This window comes from Cylas formicarius, unplaced genomic scaffold, assembly GCF_029955315.1.
Source record: "Cylas formicarius isolate icCylForm1 unplaced genomic scaffold, icCylForm1.1 PGA_scaffold_6__28_contigs__length_40554024, whole genome shotgun sequence".
Taxonomy (NCBI): domain Eukaryota; kingdom Metazoa; phylum Arthropoda; class Insecta; order Coleoptera; family Brentidae; genus Cylas; species Cylas formicarius.
The window spans coordinates 14164234-14188472 of NW_026844347.1; the positions used below are offsets into that span (position 1 = coordinate 14164234).

The 24239-nt window shown below is 33.9% G+C and overlaps 1 protein-coding gene across 1 annotated transcript in view; it reads left to right on the forward strand.

The window, feature by feature from the left end:
* Positions 1–23824, forward strand: part of LOC132703799 (uncharacterized) — a 64517-nt gene extending 40693 nt beyond the window's left edge. The window contains exons 3-5 of the mRNA XM_060673273.1: positions 7575–7743; positions 14908–15204; positions 23134–23824. Of these exons, the coding sequence (XP_060529256.1) occupies positions 7575–7743; positions 14908–15204; positions 23134–23585 (918 nt within the window). The 3' untranslated portion in view covers positions 23586–23824. The remainder of the gene's footprint in view (positions 1–7574; positions 7744–14907; positions 15205–23133) is intronic.
* Positions 23825–24239: the final 415 nt, after the last annotated feature.

Here is a 24239-nt window from a genome sequence, read left to right on the forward strand (position 1 = left end):
GGTGTTTTTTTTCGATGTATAGAACTTTAAGTTGGCATTATTGTTCAAAATGGCGACCGATTTAACCTCTGTCAAGTGATTTATTCTCAGTTTGGTTTGGCAATTCATCATGAATTCATCAAGTAAGGCGTAGATTCGTTGAACGGGCCGAAAACGAGATTTCCGTTGTTCAAGATTTTCATAAGCAAATTTTGTTTAGCGATGAAACGCACTTCCGGTTGAATGGCTACGTCAACAAACATAACTGCCGCATTTGGAGCGAAGCTAATCCTCAAGTGTATGTCGAAACACCGTTACATCCAGAAAAACTGACTGTTTGGTGCGCTTTATGTTCTGGTGGAATCATTGGTGGAATCATTGGTCAATCAAAAACGATGATGGCCAGAACGTTAGAGTCAATGGTGATAGGTATAGAGCTATGATTACCAACTCTTTCATTAATGAATTGAATAACCAGCCATAATAAACAGCTTGTGCCACAATCGATTTTTTGAAAGGCACGTTTGGTGACCGCCTAATTTCACGTTTTGGACCTGTGAATTGGCCTCCAAGATCTTGTGATTTAACACCGCTAGACTACTTTCTGTCTGGCTATGTAAAGTCATTGGTCTATGCGGATAAGCCACAAACGCTTGACCATTTGGAAGACAATATTGGCCGTGTTATTCCGATATACGACCACAAATGTTGGAAAAAGTCATCGAAAATTGAACGTCCAGATTGGACTACATCCGCGCCAGCTGTGGCGGTCATATGCCAGAAATCATCTTTAAAATGTAATGCCACAAGATTATCTTTCGGATAAATAAAATTCATGTCAATAGAATAATCCATGGTTGTTTTATTGCAACTTAAATTTCTATACATCGAAAAAAAAAACGTCCCTTATAAGCATTTATATGAGCATATATAAGCAGGTACAAAGTAAAATGCGAGCCAGTTTCAATCAAGCTCTGAAGAAGCCAACAGGCTGATTGGCGAAACGTCAGGAAGTTCGACTTAGCAAAAACGGACACAGTAGGAATCCAGACGTATTGTAAAGAGTAATTGAACATACTGTTACATTGCATATAAAAAATCCACTAATAATTTATATTTTTTAATGCAACATTTGCCTATAGGTCTTCTAAAAATATCAGACAGCGTACTAGAAAGGAAAGATGATAGTATTTAGGAACAGTGATCCAGAGTAGATTCGCGTAAGCATAGTTGCATTGAAGATACCCAACAGTATATATTTGACCGGTGTGAAGTTAGCAGCTAAAAGTTGGCAGCCAAAATTACGATCAATCAGTGGCGAATGAGATTTCTAAAGTAGTTTGGGAAGCAACTGATTTAAATTAAACAGTTCTCTCGCTTTCGCTTTCAGTTTCGGTTGCAGTCACCTACAAGGTTTGCTATATGGTGAAACTAAAAAGTTATAAATATATATTTTCATTTCTGAGATGAAAACGTGCCCACGAAGGTTGGATTTCGTTTCCAGTAAAAATATTCTCTTGCACTCCCGTACGGGAAGAAAAAAATATTTTAAACTTTTTTGTTTCACCCTAGAGCAACTCCCGTGCGGGAGTGCAAGAAAATATTTTTACTGGAAACGAAAGCTAACCTTTGTGGACACATTTTCATCAAGAAATGAAACTATGTAAATTTCGATTAAAGTAGAAAAAAAATATTTCAAACTTTTTTGTTTCACTCTATAGCAACTCCCGTACGGGAGTGCAAGAGAGTACTTTTTACTGGAAACGAAAGCCAACCTTTGTAGGTACATTTTATCAAGAAATGAAAGTGTGTAAATTTGGATCAAAGTAGAAAAAAATATATTTAAAACTTTTTTGTTTCACCCTAGAGCAACTCCCGTACGGGAGTGCAAGAGAATATTTTTACTGGAAACAAAAGCTAACCTTTGTGGACATATTTTCATCAGGAAATTAAACTGTGTAAATTTCGAGTAAATTAGAAGAAAAATATTTAAAACTTTTTTGTTTTACCTTATAGCAACTCCCGTACAGGAGTGCAAGAGAATATTTTTACTGGGAACAAAAGCCAACCTTTGTGGGCACATTTCCATCAAGAAATGAAAGTGTGTACATTTGATTTAAGTAGAAAAAAAATATTTAAAACTTTTTTGTTTCACCCTATAGCAACTCTCGTACGGGAGTGCAAGAGAGTATTTTTTACTGGAAACGAAAGCCAACCTTTGTAGGTACATTTTATCAAGAAATGAAAGTGTGTAAATTTGGATCAAAGTAGAAAAAAATATATTTAAAACTTTTTTGTTTCACCCTATAGCAACTCCCGTACGGGAGTGCAAGAGAATATTTTTACTGGAAACAAAAGCTAACCTTTGTGGACATATTTTCATCAGGAAATTAAACTGTGTAAATTTCGAGTAAATTAGAAGAAAAATATTTAAAACTTTTTTGTTTTACCTTATAGCAACTCCCGTACAGGAGTGCAAGAGAATATTTTTACTGGGAACAAAAGCCAACCTTTGTGGGCACATTTCCATCAAGAAATGAAATTGTGTACATTTGATTTAAGTAGAAAAAAAATATTTAAAACTTTTTTGTTTCACCCTATAGCAACTCCCCCGTACGGGAGTGCAAGAGAATATTTTTACTGGAAACGAAAGCTAACCTTTGTGGACATATTTTCATCAAGAAATGAACGTGTGTAAATTTCGATTAAAGTAGAAAAAAAAAGCCATACAACATCTGAAGACAAATAAGTCATAAGTGGGTAGATCACATAAATGCCGAAATACTAAGGACACTGGAGGAACCGGGGATATACATACTATTGGACATTTGCAACAAGATCTGCCACACGAAGACATGGCCAACAGACTGGATTAAGTCCATATTTATCCCTTTACATCAGAAAGATTCTAACCAAAAATTATGAAAACTATAGCACGCAAGCAAAATTCTAAGAATAATTTACCGCCGCTTACAGCGTTACCTAGACTCACAAATACCACCGGAGCAAGCCGGCTTTGTGAAAGGAAGAGGAACACGAGACCAAATTTTCAATATTAGAAAACTAATAGAAAAATCAAGAGAATTTAATTCCCCTGTGCTACTCTGCTTTATTGACTATAAAAAAGCATTCGATTTCGTAAAATGGAAATGCTTGCGGCAAATACTAACAGAAATGGGAGTAGCGAACTACTTGATAAGTCTAATTAAGGACCTATATGAATCAAATGAAGCCATAGTGAGAATAGATAACCACTCTACACAGACTTTCAATATACAAAAGGGAGTGCGACAAGGATGCATATTATCCTCCAGGTTTTTTAACGCCTACAGCGAACACATAATCAGAAACGCCCTAGACGATTTCGAGGGAGGAGTGTCAATAGGTGGTAAAAAACTGACAAACCTGCGATATGCAGACGATACAATGCTGCTGGCGAGAGATGAGACCGAAATGAGGATGATATTGAACAGAGTGGAAAGTGAAAGTGCTAGGATGGGTCTGGAAATAAATCTCAAGCAAGACTAAGGTCATGGTGATAGACAGAGCGGGAATCCTTCTACGTCCGAACATCAGAAACATAGAAAATGTAGATCAATTTGTGTACCTGTTATCCCTAATAAGTAACCAGGGCGGGTCCGAAAAGAACATAAAAAGACGAAAATCAATAGCACGAGGAGTCATGAGCAACCTCACCAGAATATGGAAAGATCGACACATCATAAGAAACACGAAAATCATGCTGGTCCAATCCCTTGTATTCTCAATCTTTCTGTACAGAGCGGAACCCTGGACTATGAAAACACCAGACATACGCCTGTGAGATGTGGTATTGGCGACGTATGCTACGGATTTCATGGACCGAGAAACGTACCAATGAATCTATGCTAAGGGAGCTGAAGATCAAAGGCAGACTGTCCACAGTATGTCACCGGCGAATCTTAAAATACTTTGGACACACCACAAGACGAGATGGCGACAACCTGGAGAAACTGATAGTACAGGGAAAGGTGGACGGAAAACTACCAAGAGGCAGGTCACCTGTTAGATGGACAAACCAAGTAAAGAAAATCACGGATATGCCGCTGCAAGACTTACGAACGGTAGACAATTTCTCAGACATGAGAATACGACTAAGAATGAGAAAAAAAATATTTAAAACTTTTTGTTTCACCCGTACGGGAGTGCCAGAGAACATTTTTACTGGAAACAAAAGCTAACCTTTGTGGACATATCCCAGAAATGAAAGGGCGTAAATTTGGATTAAATTAGAAACAATATATATTTAGAACTTTTTAGTTTTACTCTATAGCAACCCTCGTACGGGGCTGCAACCGAATATTTTCTCTGGAAACTAAAGTGAGAGATCTATTTAATTAAAATCAGTTGCTTCCTAGACTGGTTTAGAAATCTCCGCCGCCACTGGTTGTTCGGCTCTTTCCGTAATTTTGGCTACTAACTTACAGCTGCTAACTTCACACCGGTATATATTTGCACATGCTAGTGATAATAAGGAACCAGTAGCCGTTCTTGATATTTGTTCATAAATCTGACCGTTGCATGAAAATATGTTCCAGACAAGCATCTTAGTAAAAAGGGACTTTATATCGAAATTAACTATGATATCTTTTGGAGACAAAAGTATCAACTGAAATTTATCTTCTAGAAGAGAATTGGTTCACGTCCAGTATAAACTGTAAAGAAAGGTTGGCAACATTTTTCGTTGAATCGCATCTAGAGGAAAAAATATCCAATGGTTGGGTGGCAAACGCGTTTCTACATTCAGCAGAAAACATCACTACAAAAACATCATTAGACTACCATCAGGACTTGACAAGTGAACCTTTAGAATATTCAAGAAATTTTCTATTCTTTCAAATATCCCACCAGATATCGTAGTAATTAGTCGAATAGCTACAGGGCTTTAACAGCACTTTGGAAAAGTACCAACGATCAGCAGCAAAATGGAGGTACTACCACAGTTCTTTGTCAGCTTGTCCTTTATTTTGCAGATACTCATGCAAAAAAATAACTATTTGAAGTTTTAAATACCAGATCGCGTGATAAAGGATATGGTAAAAAATCCCACCTTATCCTTATAAAAACAAAGTTTGACGCAATAATATAAACCCAAAAATGTAATCCCATGTAACTGGTCTAATTAAAACTCGGGGTGAATTAATACCAGAAAGCAGAGAATGTACACAATATTTGCAAAAACACTTGGCACAACGTGAAACCATTAATTATATCCTTGGATGATAGTGCTAGCATAGATTCAAACTATTCTGAGAAAATTTACTTAATGTGTATTTATTTCTTATATAATTCCAATTACGCAATACATTAGAAAGTATATTTTGTTTCCATTTCCTTACAATTTTCCGAATACCATCCTGGACCGGTTTGATTTATTGGCCCAAAAATACCTACGAACAAATAAAAACTTTTTTTTTTCAAAGAAACTTCCACAGTCTACTGTAATACTGGAATCCGAACTTGCTGACATTTCTCGAATCACCCTGTTGACTTCTTCAGAACTTAACTGAATCTGGCTCGCGTACTACTCCCTACTTGCTTATAAGAGGTGTTTTTTTTTCAATGTATAGAACTTTAAGTTGCAATAAAACAACGATGGATTATTCTATTGACATGAATTTTATTTATCCGAAAGATAATCTTGTGGCATTACATTTTAAATATGATTTCTGGCATACGACCGCCACGGCTGGCGCGGATGTAGTCCAATCTGGACTTCCAGTTTTCGATAACTTTTTGCAACATTTGTGACCGTATATCGGCAATAACACGGCGAATGTTGTCTTCCAAATGGTCAAGAGTTTGTGGCTTATCTGCATAGACCAATGACTTTACATAGCCCCACAGAAAATAGTCTAGCGGTGTTAAATCACAAGATCTTGGAGGCCAATTCACAGGTCCAAAACGTGAAATTAGGCGGTAACCAATCGTGTCTTTCAATAAATCGATTGTGGCACGAGCTGTGTGACATGTTGCGCCGTCTTGTTGAAACCACATCTCCTGGACATCATGGTTATTCAATTCAGGAATGAAAGAGTTAGTAATCATAGCTCTATACCGATCACCATTGACTGTAACGTTCTGGCCATCATTGTTTTTGAAGAAGTATGGACCAATGATTCCACCAGCCCATAAAGCGCACCAAACAGTGTTTCGACATACACTTGAGGATTAGCTTCGCTCCAAATGCGGCAGTTTTGTTTGTTGACGTAGCCATTCAGCCAGAAGTGCGCTTCATCGCTCTCGTTTTGGGCCCATTCGACGAATCTAGGCTTGACTTGACGATCGTTTGGCTTCAATTCTTGCACGAGTTGGATTTTTTAAGCACGTTAACCAAGATCCTTCCGCAAAATCTTCCATAAAGTGGATGGACACATATTCAATTCCTGTGCTCAATGACAGATGGACTCATTTCCTCAATACTACGCTCTACAGCAGCAATAGCTTCTTCTGTACGCACGGTACGGCGTCTCTGGGGATGCGAGTTATCAATAAGAGTAAACGTGGTGCGAAAACTTTCCATGGTTAATCGAATTAACTGCTCTGATGGACGATTTTGTCGACGATAAAATGGGCGTAGTGCGCGATACGTATTCCGCACAGAACCATTATTTTCGAAATAAAATTGCACTATTTGCAAGCGTTGTTCAGGCGTGAGTCTATTCATGATGAATTGCCAAACCAAACTGAGAATAAATCAAATAACAGCTAATGCCAACTTAAAATTCTATACATCGAAAAAAAAACACCCATTATATTATTTGAGGGGTTGGACCAACAGGAGGAATATGAACATGAAGTTTCCGGATGACTGATTTCCATATTGACGAGAGAACTGAGTCTCGGTTAACATTGTTATTTGGTTACTTAGAGAGATACAGATTATCGAATTTTTCGTTGATAGAAGAATTGATTGCATGCAATAATTTTAATTTTGTCGAATAGAATTTTATGTCCAGTTTCGTGATTGTGTTAGGCAACTGCTAATGAATTTATTTGTTGTAGTCTTAGGGTTCTTTTACGTTTTTTAAGCCCAGTTGATATTTTTCTACCGATCTTTTCAATGTATCCGCATATGCATGGAATGCTATAAACTCCTATAAACGGATTTTTTTCTTTGACGGTTCGAAGATGTTGAGAGATTTTTGGATAAGTGGTAAATCTGGTTCTGGCGTTATATTGCTTAACAACTTTTATTATTTGACCATTATAAGAAGAATATTTTCCAGATCAGCACTTTTCAATTAAGATGCGAAGGTTTGGTTCCCGATTCTCGGATTTTAATAATGTCCAGAGTTTCAAAAATGGGGACTTTATTAAAGAGGGATTCTATGTTGAAACGAACCAGAATATCCTGTAGATCTATTGTAATAGTTTTTAATTTTTCAAGGAAATGGAATTATAATAGCTATACCGTACTATTAAAAATAAGAATAATGTGGCATATTGTTTATTATTCTCCCATGAGATTTATGTAGTTGAATAATTGGAACATACGACGAGTCTCGGACAATTGTCGATATTAGCTGTTAAATACCTTTTTTTAATTGTTTTAGTATTTACCAGACAACACGCGAGCGCCATTTTGGAAGGGTGATGTTTGTTCGCGGCAGGCCCTGCCGGACGTAGATTTGCTGACAAACGACTTCAAAATTATATGGACACCTCCTCTAAACCATCTCGGCGCAACCGAAAGGAGGTTCGTTTTAACGGCCGTCGGGTCAGGTATGAAATTTATTTATATTTTCATTGACCTAGTCTCTGCAATTATCAAATGAACTTTTCGAATTATGGTGAATAGTCCTATACCTAATCTCTTAATGCGCGGAAGTATTAAAATGACAGCATGAGCAAGATACATTTATTTATTACATATACGAGGTATTTCCAAAAAGTTGACTCTTGTAATTGGACGTGCTATATAGATTCGATCTTCGATATTTCTTTTTGTTATGTTGGTTCACATGTCACTAACATATGTTCACAGTTTCAGCTAGTTTGTAAGTTGACTTTTGTGTGTGTGCTTTTTGTGCTCGGGGATTTTCTGCTGTAAAAAAGAAATTGCATAAAATTTTGTGTAAAAAATGGGATATAGTGCGGCAAAACACTTGAACTGTTGACAACGGCATATGGTGAAACTACTTTGCGCAAAAAAAATGTTTATAAATGATGAAAAACCTCGATCTAGACGACCCAGCAAGCTTGTAACTGATGAAAGCGTTGAAGAAGTGAAACAACTGGTGTTGAAAATTCGTCGAATGACTCTTACAGAAGTTGCTGAAGGCGTCAGCCATGCAATTTTTGCCGAAGTTTTGGGCATGAAACGCATAGCATCAAAATTTGTTCCGAAACTGCTTAATTTTAAATAAAAGGACCGTCGAAGGAGCATCGCATTAATGATGATTCTGATATGCTCAAAAAGTTCATAACTGGTGACAAAGCTATGAGGTCGAAGCCAAAGCCCAGCCGTTCCAGTGGAAGAACCTAGAATCGCCAAGACCGAAAAAAGCACGTAAAGTTCGATCAAATGTCAAGTTTTTGCTTACTGTTTTCGTTGATTATCGTGGCGTAGTACATCAAGAGTTTTTACCACAAGGTCGTACGGTCAACAAAGAGTGTTACTTTAAAGTTATGGGCCGTTTGAGAGAAGCAATGCGAAGAAAATGTTCTGCATTGTGGAAAAATAATTCATGCATTTTACATCACGATAATACACCTGTTCACTCATCGTTGCTTGTGCCTAATTCTTCCACCATATGGTCTCTTGCGACTTTTTCCTATTCCCAAAACTCAAGAAACCCATGAAATGAAGAAGGTTTGGAACCATTGCAGATATAAAAAAAATCGCTGGAAAAGCTCAAGGTTATACCAGAAAATGCGAACCAGAAGTGTTTCGATGATTGGAAAAACATTGGCCTAGTGTATTATATCTGGAGGCATTACTTTGGGGGACAACATTATTTTTACTAAATGAATAAACATTTTTTGATAAAACTTAATAGTCACCTTACTTTTTGAACACACCTCGTACATATGTATCTTGAGTTTGAGTATTGTTAATATAAACTTCCCTATTGCTTTTCATATCGATCTCGGTACAGTATTTTTTTAAAGAAATCTGTTTATTTTTGAAGTTTGGATACAAGTTCATAAATTCTCTTAGACATAACTAAAAATAAATTTTCATTCCTTAATTATATAGGAACAATATTTAAATATCAATTTAAAAAGAGTTAAACTAAATTTCCCTTCACACTTCACAACACTTAGCTTACAATATCAAATTTTAGATTAGTTTGAATCTTCTTTAGTTCTTTAATGAATAACTGAAAAAATAAATATAACACTTTTACTATGAAACTAAGTCAATAAAATGATTCTTAATTTAAAAAATCCTTAAAATACACTTTCATAAGAAATAGAATAAAAGTGGTAACAGTAAACATGTGCTGATATAAACCAACCACACTTAAAAATATTTATCTTAGTAAAATGGCCGCTGTTTTCTCTTATCGAGTTGTTACTTGATATGCAAAATGTTGAATAATGATTAGCTTTGATTTATACTAGATAGGACCTAGGCTTAAATAGTTAAAATTTTTATTATAATGCCCTCTTGTCCTAATGCAAAATCGACGCGGATGACAGCGACCATTACAAATGGTGAACAATTCAAAAGTTATATCGTGAAGTTTATATATATTGTAGATTAGATATTGTCAAAGATTGTCGTACTATTGATTTACTTAATACTAATTTCCGTGACTTGGATTATCTTACCAGAAACATCAGCGTTGTTATTTGTGAAGGTGGGTCAACCACAGAGTAAAGTTCATTATCTCATTGGTAAATTCAAAGAAAAAGTAAATAACATTAAGTACCTATTGCTACAAATTTACTTATCTTATTTATAATAATTATTATGGTCCAACAAATGTTCAAAAATATCCCCTTCTACTAGGATATTTAGTCTTTTTCGTATATATTCTTGCACGTTCTTTAGCATAAACTGCACGCGTCCCGAATGCTGTTTTCCATATCTGGAGGATTCACATAAACACGATCTTTAACATACAGCGGCAAAAAAAATGTAGTGGTGTTAAGTCATATGATCGACGGGGGCATCCAATGTATCCAACTTAACCCCCTTCTCTAAATATTGATTATTTAAAAATTCTCAAACTTTTCGATGGTAATGCGGAGGAACTCCATCTTGCCAAAGGTCACACCACGCATTAAGTGACTAACGATTTGGTTCTGCACCTCCCGTTCATAGAATGGATCAACTGACGATTAACTGCACCATTCCTGCGAGAAGTAGTTTCATCTAAAAACATCATTTTACACAAAAATTTGAATCGGCCTCTATTGCTTCATTTATAACGGTGCAGAAGTTTACCCTTTGTTCAACATCACGGTCTAGAAGTTCTTGATGTATTTCCATGTGGAAGGGATGATATTTGTGTTTTTTAGTGGTGCGATTAACAGTAACTACCTGACGGCTACTGACCTGAGAATTATCTTGAACTTGAAGTACAATGAAAATTCTCAATTCGTTTTCAATCGGCCTCTATTGCTTCATTTATAACGGTGCAGAAGTTTACCCTTTGTTCAACATCACGGTCTAGAAGTTCTTGATGTATTTCCATGTGGAAGGGATGATATTTGTGTTTTTTAGTGGTGCGATTAACAGTAACTACCTGACGGCTACTGACCTGAGAATTATCTTGAACTTGAAGTACAATGAAAATTCTCAATTCGTTTTCGCTATTGGTCGTATTCCGGATTACCACTTTCGGTTTTTCATATTCAACACTACCACTAGCATTAATCCCTTCCATTACACACTGAAGAGGTTGTCTCTCTAGTTGGTATACGTCTACTAAAGTACATCGCCTTGTAAAATCTTAGTGGCAACAAAGTATTTTTTCTACTCCCGTCTGTAAAATACCTAATTACCCACCGATCTAGCGTGCGGGAAGCGTCACTTTACCACTTCAGTTTCGTTTCCCATGAATCCGAGCCCCTTCGGACATTTCCGGGATTTTACCTCACGGATGTAGGAGCAATCGAATGTTTTCGAGGATATTTCCCACGCTTTAAATTTTGACGTTTGTCAATTATGACGGTCATGTCAGTGAATGTATTCGTGTTGTTTTGCGAAAATGTACCCAAAAACTAAAGGTCGTAGAAAAAGTATAGTATGCAACACGTTCGCTAAACTTTTCAATTCACTCGTTTATTAAAAACTCGCTCCGCTCGTGTCAAATAAACTCGTGAGTCAAGTGCCGTTTACCGCATTTGTTGCATGATATACTAAATCCGCATCCTCGTTATGTAAATCATTTAATGAATTTATTTACGCAGTTGTCAGGTAAAAATTTGACAATGTTATTTTTTCATGACTAACTAATCTTATACCCATGATTTTAGACAGAAAGAAGGGTAAACATTGAACAAATTAAAATAAATAGCAAAGTAATAAAACTAAATATATGACCTATTTAATAAATGTTGTAGGTTCATGCAAGGTCTTTCTGATAATAATATTAATAGTGTATTTTTCAATTTAAAATTATTAAAATATATTCGTTTATTTGGAACACGCTATACCGTCTAATCGTGTAATCCAAATTTCGTTGCATATGTTCTTTGCATCATCTTGGAATAACGTCAATATGAAATATAAAATACATATAATATAAAAATAATGGTGAAATCCCAATTTTTGCGCAATTGTGAAAAATTATATTTTTTTAGACAAATTAAAATATTTGATAAACTTTTATTGTTAGGTAAGTATTATAATATTTTATTAAAAAGGTTGAAGATTTTTAAAATGAATTAACAACTAAATTTAAAAATAAATTTAAAACTTAAAAAAATATATATTTTAATCATCACGTTTTTTTGAACACTTTAGTTTATTTATTTTCAAATAATTTAAAAATTGACATCTCGACAATTCTTAAAACTGTTTTTTGTATTTACAATTTTGTTATAACTTTTGAAACCAATGATATAATGAACTTTAGACTATCGCTGACGCACCCTGTATTAATCATAATTATTTTCAAAAACAGTAGTCAACTAAAGAATCATTCCAACTTTCGTTGTTTGAATAATAGTGTTGTTTTTTTGTACTCAACCCCTTATATACGAAAATTGAAAGATTGCTGATAAAGTCACGTATTATCAATGATGCGACAATACATTTCTGAACAAAAAAGCAGCAGCATTGGCAGCCAATTCACAAATTACCCATCTAAAATGAATGTCTCCTCTCTTCTATTTCTTTAAAAGCACTATTTATGGCACTTGCAGTGACCAGCTTGTAGTGTTTTTAAAAGTTTTCGCGGTTTCTATGAAACCTTGCTTGGTATACTTCTTCCAAACCGATTTCTTTTCTTTTTAGAGAAGTCTCGCAGTGGCCGTTCAAAGTTGGTCCCAAATTGAGGAAATTTGAATCCTGTGGAAAACGGCTTTTTTAAATTTACGGTTATTAGTAAGCTTCCCGGCTTTCACGCTACTTAGACACACCAAATTCATAATATATTTATGTTTCTTACAATTTTCTTATGTTCTTTGATGTACCACTCACTCTTTCTCTTGATTCAACATCCTATTTTTGTTTTGTCGCCTCTTAACACATTTTTCTGTATTCAGGGATTACCTCCATACATCCGTAATTATTATTCGCTTGTTTTGTGTAAGCGGTGTAGTAGGAAATCAAATATTTTTGCGCAATATGTCACGAATCCGTGTAGAATCATTATCATTATATATGCTAAACTATCCGCCATGGTGATAAACCGGTATTTCCTCACAATTAATTATATTTAAAAGATTTGTTTACTGAGAAACGAAATGACAGCGTCGTTCTTCTAGGAGTCTAGACCTTGGGGACTGGTTTGATGAAATAACAAACGTTTATCCAGCTATTACACACCTTATTAGCAGCATTACAGAGATATTAACAAAATAATCCGTCTTTTCCCTTTAGCGTCGAGAATTTATTATCTGGTTTGATCAGACGTGATCGTGACCATGTTTCACTTTATTTGTAAATTTTAGAAATCGAAACTAGAACGCATTCTATAGTGATAGACAAAATTTCATCATTTTTGAGGAGCGTTAAAGCCCTTAAATAAATTAAAGAACTTGGGCCGCGTGAAAACGGGGCGTGGTTTGACGATGACGTCATGCCCTTCAATCTGTTGGGCGACAACGTCGTAGAACCAATGAAATTTGGCAAACATGTACTATGTATCAAGAGGCAATATTCAGTGTACCACATTTTTTTTTTTAATACGGTGGAGGGCCAACTGAATTTCACCTGTCTATTTTGGCAGACATTGATAGTACGCCACTGATATCTCTTAAAATAAAAATTATTCATAAAATCTTGAATCATGTCTAAAGAATTTTAATTTCATCGCTTAAAAAAATTAAAATCTCTGGATGGTTGTTACAAAATTGTTAATATGAGAGCTAGCAGAAATTAGTTTATATTTTTAGTGAAAACCTTGCGATGAACTAACAAAAAATTAAAAGATCAAATCTGCTTATAAATGAATGCAAATGCAATTATTTTTTTAACAAATCAGTGGCGTACCACTGACTGTGAAATAATATTTTGGCTAATTAGATACTGGTCAAATCGAGAACTTTTTATATGAAATATACAAAATATTTATCTAAAACAAAATATTTAGGTTTTAGTTACCAACTAAGGTCATTTAGAAAAAAAAAGGAAAACTGTTCTTATTACTTTTACAGTTTTAATAAAATAAAAAAACGTTCTAACAACAAAATAAATAATAAACGATTCTTATTTTTTTAAAAAACACTACCGACTATTAACAATTTTTAATAAAATTGTCTGTTAATAAACTAAATACAACCTTTGTGCAAAAAAAGTTGAATATAGAAACTAGATAGGTTGTTGAAAGTGCACTCTTTGAAGTATACCGGCGAGAATTATGGCCATTTAGCCTCTTGGGCAGGAAAAAGGGTCCAATTAAGTAATGTCCAGTCCAAACATTTACCGTAAACTATTCTGATGTTTAAATTCGACAACTGCATGGGGATTTTCATCGGCCCAAATACGGTAATTGTGGAAATTTCTGTAAAAGTTAGCTTCATCCGTAAATAGTATTTCTTGGTCAAACAAGAGATAGTGTGCAATTTTGTCCAAAAACCATTGACAAAAATTATCCCGCAACGGAAAATCGGGAAGTCTCACTTGGACTCGTTGAGTATGATATGCAATCGTGCAAAATTTTTCAAACCAAGATGGGCGAGATATTCAGATTATTTCCAATTTTTCTAGAACTAAGTTCAGGATTTTCATCAATAGAATTTGAAATTGTTTCTTCAATATCGGAATTCTTACTGGCCGATGGGCCGCTAATGTTATTTGATTATTTGCCTTCAAAGTACCTGTTTCAGTGTACCTTCTATGCACATTTCAAAATATTCGCCTATCTGGAGTGACTCTCTTAGGAAAGCGCTCTTGATATAATCGTCTAGCTTCCGGCGCGTTGCCATCGGCCAAACCATACATAAAATGGCAAACTTGTAGAAACCAATATTTTGCGTCTTAGTAAAATGACGTCTTTGAGCGTCGTCTCAGCATACAGACCAAAGAAGTTTTTATTCTTTAAAACGGTTAAGATCCTAAATAATTAATTATTATTGTGCAATCCTGCCTTTCGTAAAAATTATTATAACATAAAAATGATGAAATGGCCGCATATATAGTTGCCGATTTTGATTAGTCTTAGCTAATTCTCATGTTCTGCACCAACAAGACTATTTCCACTCCTTCAGTTTGATTGTTTAATGAAAAACATACATAAAACATAAAACGTTGATTTTTATTTTCAGGTCCTGTTTGCAAAGATCCATTCCAACACACATGCATGCGCATCGGGCGTATCCCAATGCTCTGCATATCGGACCATCTGCTCTGCGACGGGTACCAGAATTGTCCCAAAAGTTCCACAAGCAGCGACGAAGATACAAAACTCTGCAAGACTGGCAGGAATGCATGGCAAAACTTTGTCGCGGAACTGGTAAAGAGATACCGCCCGCCGACTGAAGACGCTAAATGGACCAGCCTCAAAATCAACTCTACAGATTCGGCGACAAAGTGGCTGGAATGGCAACTTCTGAAAAAAAACTGTGAGTGTTTTCAAAACTTCTTGCGCCCTTACAATCTCTTAAAGTACACACTGTATGTAAAAAACATCACATGTTGATACTAAGCATTATGTATAAAAGGAACAGTTTTCATGGATTATCCAAAAGTGTGTCCCAATTAACATGAAGATACCTCTATCTTTTGGCTGTCTAAATAAATACAGATTGAAATCATACAAGTTGGTGGTTCGCACTTTTAAAGATACTCAACTGTTACTGGGCCATGGAAAGAAAAATCTCTAAAATATGGTCAATTTTATAGTTCTTCAGTAACAGAAATAACAGAAAGACAAAGGAATAATTATTTCATTTTAGTAGGTACCTGATTAAGCTTGAGAAAATAATTGTATCATGTGTATTTGTATATGTATATGTATTTATATCATCTCGCTCAGCTAGTCCTCCACTTACTCCAATACATTTGTCAATTCCTTTAATATTCTGGCACAAAGTTCAATCATTGGCCGGGTCTTATAAACTTTATTTTTTATCACTCCCCAAAAATAAAAATCGAGTTGTATAATATCAGGGTACTTTAGAGAACAGGATTCAATCTAGCGAAATTTTTGATTTAACTATTGACGAACATTCCTTGAATTGTGAATGGATGGCACGATCTAGCTGGAAATACGTATCCTGTGACACTGAGAGAAACATTTTCTATAGCAGTGCATAATTTCCCATCGAAAAGGTTAACTAAGCAACCAGCATTTAATAATGCATTAAAGAAAAAAAGGACTATTATTAGTTCTCCCAAAATCCAGCAACACAATTTATAACCTACTTTTGAAATGATATTATCCCGTTGCTGATGAATGTAGCCTCATCGGTAAACATAATCTTCTTCACTAAATGCCAACAATAACAACAATCTAATCATCTATTCTCATCACCTTCTTTTAATGAATATAAGAACTTTTAATTTTTATCCTTATTATTATTCGGCTAAGATTGTAAATCTCAAAGGTTCACATGACCTAAGTCACCAAGCAATCAGATTATTACGATTTTTTGGTTTACGGACAACGGTATTTTAATTCTTTGATCAATAAGGTTTAATCTGACTGACATAAATGATTTCACAAGTTTCAAATCACTACTTTCCATGACACACCAGTTTATCGAATAAAAAAACAAATGTATAAGAAGTTTGTATAGGTTTTGGACAAAATAATGAAAAACTAAAAATGCGAATTATGTCATGAATTAGTATTCGGAACAACTTTTTCAAATTACGTTTTCCGATATGTCTAACGCAGCAAAGCAAAATATCGAAAATCGACCCTGTTTGCGGATTCGCATGACATTTAAATTTGATTTGAGTGACTTATAAATGGTAACCATCAACTTGTATGACTGTGCAATACTTTAAATCTGTATTTAAATGCGACACACTGTGCAGATTTATTAATACATATTCTTTTGACCACAAAAAATGTATGTGCTTAATATTAACCAACACAACAAAATATATATTAGTTCTAGGGGGGGGGTAGATATTTTTCGCAATAGTTTGCAGCTAACGATTTGGTTTTAGTTATCGCGAAAAATGGGTGCAGAATTACAGTATTAAGCGGGACAATAAGGTTTGCTACAGTGTCAAGTTGACAAATTTTATCATCGTTACTTAAATGGTGATATGAAGAAAATTGAGTCCAGTGTTTCAAAAACTATAAAAAAAACTTCCATTCATTTTAAGTTTGTGGTGGCTATTATGGTATATTTAGAAAAAATCGGACCACCGGCGCCTGATAATATGATAAGTGATAATCATAATAAATTAAGCTTTAATCATTGATTTACAGTTAGCAACCTCTGTTTCTCTATCAACATTTTTTACTTTTGTTAATAACAATTTTATTAAACAATAAAGAAGTTTAAGGTTTTATAAGTTGTAATTACCGCTATAAAATTGGTTAAATCTTTACCTGAAAAATTCAAAGGATAAAATAAAATTAAAAAATCATTTTTGCGAAATTATAACAAATTCATGGATTCTCGTACTCATCTTTTTGATTTTCTAACCCAGTATAAGAAACACTGCTATTGTTATACAGGGTGCTTCAAAGCAAATGAGAAAAACTTAAGGGTGCGATTCTTGTTTAAAATAAATAAAACCAAAATAGATAGAACAATAACACATTATGGGAGCATTGCAATTTATAAAAACACACAGAAAGTCCAAAATTTTAAGTTTTAAACATTCTGTAATTGAAAATACCACAACGAGTGTTCAAATCATTTTTATTTAGGTGAAATAAGAACATCGTTATGCATATGTGTGGTAATTCCTGATAAATGAGGTTAATACCTTTATAAAAATAAAAAATACATATTTATTACAAATTTGATTTTTTGGTTTAATTTTAATAATAAACCCTAAAACAGCCCACATCCATTATCTGGGACTTGATAAGTTGACTTTGAAATAGCGCTGATTTATATAAAAAACACTTTGTACTTTATATAAAATTTAATTTTACTTCTATATTAACTTTTATTTAGCTTCTATATTCCATCCTTGGCTTTCAATTCGTATATCGTCTTTCTGGAAACGTTTTAAATACAGGGTATTTTATGAGTTGGGGTTTTCTTTTTAACAGGAGGCAGGACTTAACGAATCAAGCAAATTTCCTAAACAACGTGTTCTGGAACAATATGAAAAAGTAGATGAGACTAAAAAATATCAAATAAGTACCTCTGTGCAAATTGTACTTACGAAAAAAAAGCTGACATTTTTAACAAAAACTGTAGTCAATGTAAAGAAATTGTCACCTTTAGATTCGATAAGACAAACTGTCGCTCGGCACATCCCATTGAGAGTAACTAAAAAAAATTGTGATATTTTGATTGGGGATGTTTTACTGCAATATCCACATCCGAAACTGCGCTCTTTGGGGACCTGAATTCGGTGTACATCATACGGATATAGTTGATAATGCTCCACACTACGAGACGTTTCGATGTCCTTGTGGTTGGATTTTCAGCAAGAATACCTGAAACAGTTTCTTCGGCCTGAAGCATTCTCGTGGTCTGGATCTTGAAGCGTTTGGCCTGTGATGAAATCGCAGAGGAGAACGCTCGACTACAATCGTGATGCTACTGCATTTATGCAAGCAACACTCCCCGTATACTAACTGCATATCAGCCAATTCGTTATTATCGTAAACATGGGCCATTTTAAACCCGAACCCCAACTCAACTAATATGCATAGCCGGTATTGCGATTTTTCAAATTTTCTAGTAAGCAATACATTGTCGAAAGAAATTGATATAGAAGATAAGAAGAATAAGACATAGAAGTTTTGATTATTTTGGTAGAAGCTCATCCCGTCTTCTAGGAAGACTATAGAAAAATAAAAAGATAAATTTTTGACCAAAATGCGTAGAAGGACGATATGAATGATAAAAAAAAGAATTTGGTAAATACTTACGATTTATTGAGATTTGTTTAATATTTTATGAAATTTGACATCAGCTTGATCCAACTTCGGAGGATATCACTATATCCACCGCAAAATTTGCTCTTAAATTTATTGCTCGGTGCAACTCGTTATACAAAATTGCATTCTACATACCGCCTGGGTCTGTTCAAGCGGTAATCAAAAATCCTTTTGCTTATAGTCTTATAGTCAGATTATGTCCACTGAAGAGTCTAAGAAGATTCTTGTGTAGGGCACATGCTTCGTCAACGACAAAACAATAGAGGACTTCCTTATTCGTCATACCTGGAAGAAATTTTGTTTCGGGTAGTTCTTAGAACATTTGCGCATAAATAAATCAGTACTCGAAATCCATTAACACCACTCATTAGTACCATTTGTAATTATAATACAAAAATCCTGGGTTTACAATCCTGATATGCTTTTCATTAGGCAAGTAGGAAAATTTACACTTTTTTCGACAGTTGAAGCGATAGATTTTCATTTTTACTTTGTCGATACGGGTAGACATTCTAATCTCAGGACTTTCCAAACAGCTAAACTCACATCTCTGATAATATCACTTATTGTTGTGAGGTCCATAGTTATAGTGTAGGTCAGTGAAGGTATAGCCACTCCCACCTGAAGCAACAAATTCGTTTCGGGTAAAGATGAAGCGGAGAGGTGATTTAATATTGGCGAGTCGTTCATGAAATTAAAAAAAAATTGAGATTTTCTAAAATCTGGCGCTAGCTAGCGCACCACACTTAAAAAAGTATGTCAGCCATGGAAAATGTACCGAACGGACAGTCTTCCACGCAAGAAGCATTCATCTGAGCAAAATAAAGAATGACTCCCGTCAAAGTACTACGATATGCTAATCGTTGTAAAATAAAAAAAAAACACAAATTGATCATATTCCTAACCAACTAACCAAAATGTCCTGTGGATCTAATGTTTTTTTTTTAATTGTTCAATGAAATGGAAGGAAGGAAGTAAGTACAAAACTATCAGTTTTGGTTTAAATGGTTTTAACATATGCATATAGAAATATATGCAAATAGAAAGCAAAAATTGTGTTTTTTGAGTAAGTTTTCTTTCAGAATGAAAAGGTGATGTTTCTTTAGTATAAAATTCATTTTACATAGTAGGTATTACTGAATTAACGCAAAAATTGATGAAAATTAGTTCTATTTCTTGAATTTGTTTGATGGGAGTTGGATATCAAAGTGGTGTATTAAACTCGCTAAATTTGTTTGGCAACGAATAACCAATAACACCGAATGCTGTCCCAAACACCGTACGGGAATTTACAGACCGCTTAGAACATTGTCAAGTAAAAATAAGTACATTTTTTTCTTTGTTTTTAACTTTTTTTAAATGTTATTTAAGTTTTCCAATATTAATTATTAACATTGGTAGATATTTTCGTGCTTATCATTGGGGAAAAATTGGTTGAATTTGGGTATGTTACATGAAAAATACTTTTATGATAAATCTAAAAATGCAATAACAACATACCCTTTCCATTTAAAATTGGAAGGTTTGGTAGCTTAGAGAAAAACATAAATGTGGCAACATCGCTTATGTCGAAATTGGATTCAGCCTAATTCGAATCCCCTGTTTAGTAAATGTCATAAATTTAAGTACAATAATATGGCCGGTGCGCGACTTTTGACTAACCCTATATATGCTTTAAAAAAATCAGAGCAAAATAAACAAAATATCCAATGTGTCTCCTATAAGAAAAAATAAAGTTAATAATGTTGACCGAAAGACCGAATGTCGCATGGCTTCAACGTGCAACTGATAATAATTAGCGATAAAAATTTATCTTTGAACTTGTAAAATCTTGTAAAAAAGAAGAAACCGAAATATTCAATTTGATTACTTATGGAAAAACTAGGGCGATCGGAATTGATGAAAAACGAATTTTAATATGAAATTATATATATATATATATATATATATATATATATATATATATATATATATATATATATATATATATATATATATATATATATATATATATATATATATATATATATATATATATATATATATATATATATATATATATATATATATATATATATATATATATAATGTTCTGAGGAAATCATTTGTACAACAAACAATTTCTAAACATTTCTAAACATCGGCTCGATTTTTGGCAAATATTTAATGAAAAGACCTCCACCTACCAACCAAGATATAATTTTCGATTATTTTCAATATTTCGATAATTTTTTCATTCATGAGCACCTTGAATGCAGTGGTTCATATTTTTTCTAGAATTCTCCAATAACCCAAAAATGAGACCAGCTTTCTTATTTTATATCGCAATCATGGTTACTCTGTTCTTTGCAATAATGTATTGGTATCTATCATGAAAAATGGCGGATATATAAGGCATCTTTTGTATCTCGTTAGGTCTGCATATAGCTGCCAAAGCCAATTAAAGACATTACGAAAACGGTTCAACGCGGACATTTCTTTTAAAATAAAAAGAAAGTTACAACAATTTGGTACACTATATAACAGACTGTCATTTCCTTGTTGAAAAAAATTCTATAAGATTTCCCAATTATCTTTGAAATTTTCCGACAATTTATCAAAACTTTCCATAAATTACCCACAGTTGAATGAATTATTTTGTGTTGACGCAAGCGCTATTTTGTATTAGATTGCCAATTTAACTTTTATTTTTGTTCAAGGAAAAGCAAAATAGACTTGATGCGACATTTGACAATTTTCATGTATTGTTTAAAAAGTTTAAATTAAAATTTTCGATTAACAAAAATGTATTTTTTTAATCTTTTGGTATAGCATTTCTGTAACAAATCGAAGATAATACAGAAAATGGAAAAATTATTATTTTAAGTTAAAAAAAGAAAGCGTAATTTTTTTCAATGATAATCGTACTAAGGTCGATTACTATCTACCTTAAAACATAGATAAATCACTTACATTACCGAAGTATTTTGAATGAACCCATAGGATATGTCACAATTTCAGTGATTTAACAGAAAAACCTATTTCTGCACCAGATAGATCAAAAACAACTTACATGTTAAGGGCTCGATTGTTAAGAAACATTTACTGGCCAAAACCGCAGGGCGATCTTCACTACTAACCGAGATATAGGAACTTTTTTAAATATTAAAATTTTGGATTCGGATAAAAACATTATTAGGACATTTTTTAAGGCAGTGGAGTACTCAGATTTTTTACTGTTCTCCGTTTTCTCATAATTGAATACAAATGCCCGTGTCGAGTCCTTTTCAGCCATATTGATTTTGGTATCTGTGATGTTCATTCAGAAATTTAAAGTGTACCATAATTAGGAAAGGTGATAAACTGACTAACTAGACAAGCGAATATTTTGGACTTTTAAAAATAGTTTACTCAATTATGGAAATCTCTTAGGTTAAAATAACTTTAGTTTTGTTTTCTAAATAATCAAAAATATTAAAATAAAATATTAAAAATAATATCTCAAATTAAAATTAAAATATTAAAAGGTTCCTAGGCTTCGTGTTTTTCACTTAAGTTATTTCAAATTGGCATTAAATTATTTTTTTATCATATAATGTTACGAATATAAGGGGTCGTCACGAGCTTTTTTTAAGACCAATAGGAAAGTTGTATTCATTTATGAGAAAACGGAGAATTGTACGAAAAATCTGAGTACGCCACTACATTTGCCTTAGAAAATGCCATAATAATGATTTTATCCGAATCCAAAATTTTAATAACTAAACAAGTTACTGGCCGAAAATTGGTTGGTTAGTTTTGGTTAGTTTCGGTTGGTAGTCAAACTATCGCCATGCGATGTTAACCATTAAACAACCATTAAACGTTTCTCAAAAATCGAGACCTTGACATGTAATTCGATTTTGATCTACTTAGTCTCAAATTTTCTAAAATACCTTCGGATTCTCCTAAAATTGCTTATTGAAAGTAAGTAAGAAAGTAAGTAAGCGTTTGTAAAAGCAAGCCAATCACTGATGTCACTTAAAGAAAAGAAACATTTTTATTTGGGCGCTGAAGGTGTAGAAAACGAAATTAAAAATAGGCTTCGTTGGGGTTTGGAAACTGATTATTTTTAGTTAAAAAAATATACTGGAACCATAATGTGCGTTTTACTGGCTGAAGTTGAGTGTTGCTTGATCATTTATAGTGGTTATTTTATTTATGTATTTGTATAGTCACGAATCTTATCAACTTTCAGGTGCTTAGGATGACGAAACTGTGATATTTTTTGAAAGGCTAATTACCATAGAAGACAGAATTGGGTCTAGGCAGTTTATTCGGACTTGTTTATAAGAGGGATTTTCATTCTCTTCCTACTCGATTCACGCGCGAAACTTTTAAATCCACTTCTGACATGTACTTAATGTATCAACATGAATGATGTTTTTGTTTTGATATTTTTGTTTGCCACAATCTCGCGGTTCGTGTAATTGTGTGAATTATTTTGCAGCCACGGACAAGCCAGAAGTGCTAGAAGAAACTCATAACGCGGCCGAAACCATCTCGGCAATGCTCAACAAGTATGGTCCGTGGGGATATCTAATGATGGGCTTACTGATCTGTGGCACCGTTTTGTTTTTCTGCGGTCTGTGGGAGTGTTGCTGTAAAAGGCCGAAATCAGACGTGGAACCTCCACCGCCGCTTAGCCAGCCAACCACCGTCTTGATTATGGATTGTGGACCGGGAAACGATACCACCCGGCAAGTGATGCCACCCAATTACGACGATCTAGATCTGCCGCCTTCGTACACTACTTTGTTCCCTAATAAAAGCAATTTTGGTGAAGGTGATAATGATAATGGTAGCGCGGCAAACAATCCGGACCAATCTTTACCGACTGCAGAAGAAAACAGCGACGAAGTCCAAATTAGACCTAGCACAAGTCACGAACAAGAGAGCTAGGTTATTTTCGAATGTTTTTGTAACCGTTTATTGTAATTTTTGAATCGTTTTATGTTTATATTGTGATATTGCGACTGATTTGACCGTAGATTTTAACAAACCTCTGTGTAAAACATCAGTAACTTCGTAAACGTATTATAATATTTATAATACGGCGCTCTGTTTTTAATGAATAGGAATATAGTGATGATTATTTATTTAACGACCGATGACTATGTTTTATAATAAAAAAGAAGTTCCCCGATTATTTTTTATTTGAGCTTGATTTCTGCATACTTTTTTCTACTAATGCTGTTACTATCTACTTAAGTAACCTCTCTGTAAATTAACGCGTTGCCTACATCGGAGAAAAAAATATCAAAATGTTGGTCATAATGTTTATTTATTTATTTTGATATAAAATTCGTATAATGTAAGAACTATTGATGCGTGGGTCAAGCCAAACCAAACGCAAGTATAATTTCATTTTTACCAACTCCTTTGCATATTCCAAAAACAATCATGTCATGGCACTTAAAAATATAAACTCAACCCTAACAATTTAGGTCCGAATATATTTGCTCCAGATATATACTTAAAAAATGACGCCAGTCAATTAAAAATCATTTAAAAAAATCTGTAATTTTTTTTTAAACCGTTATTCAACAAAAAAAG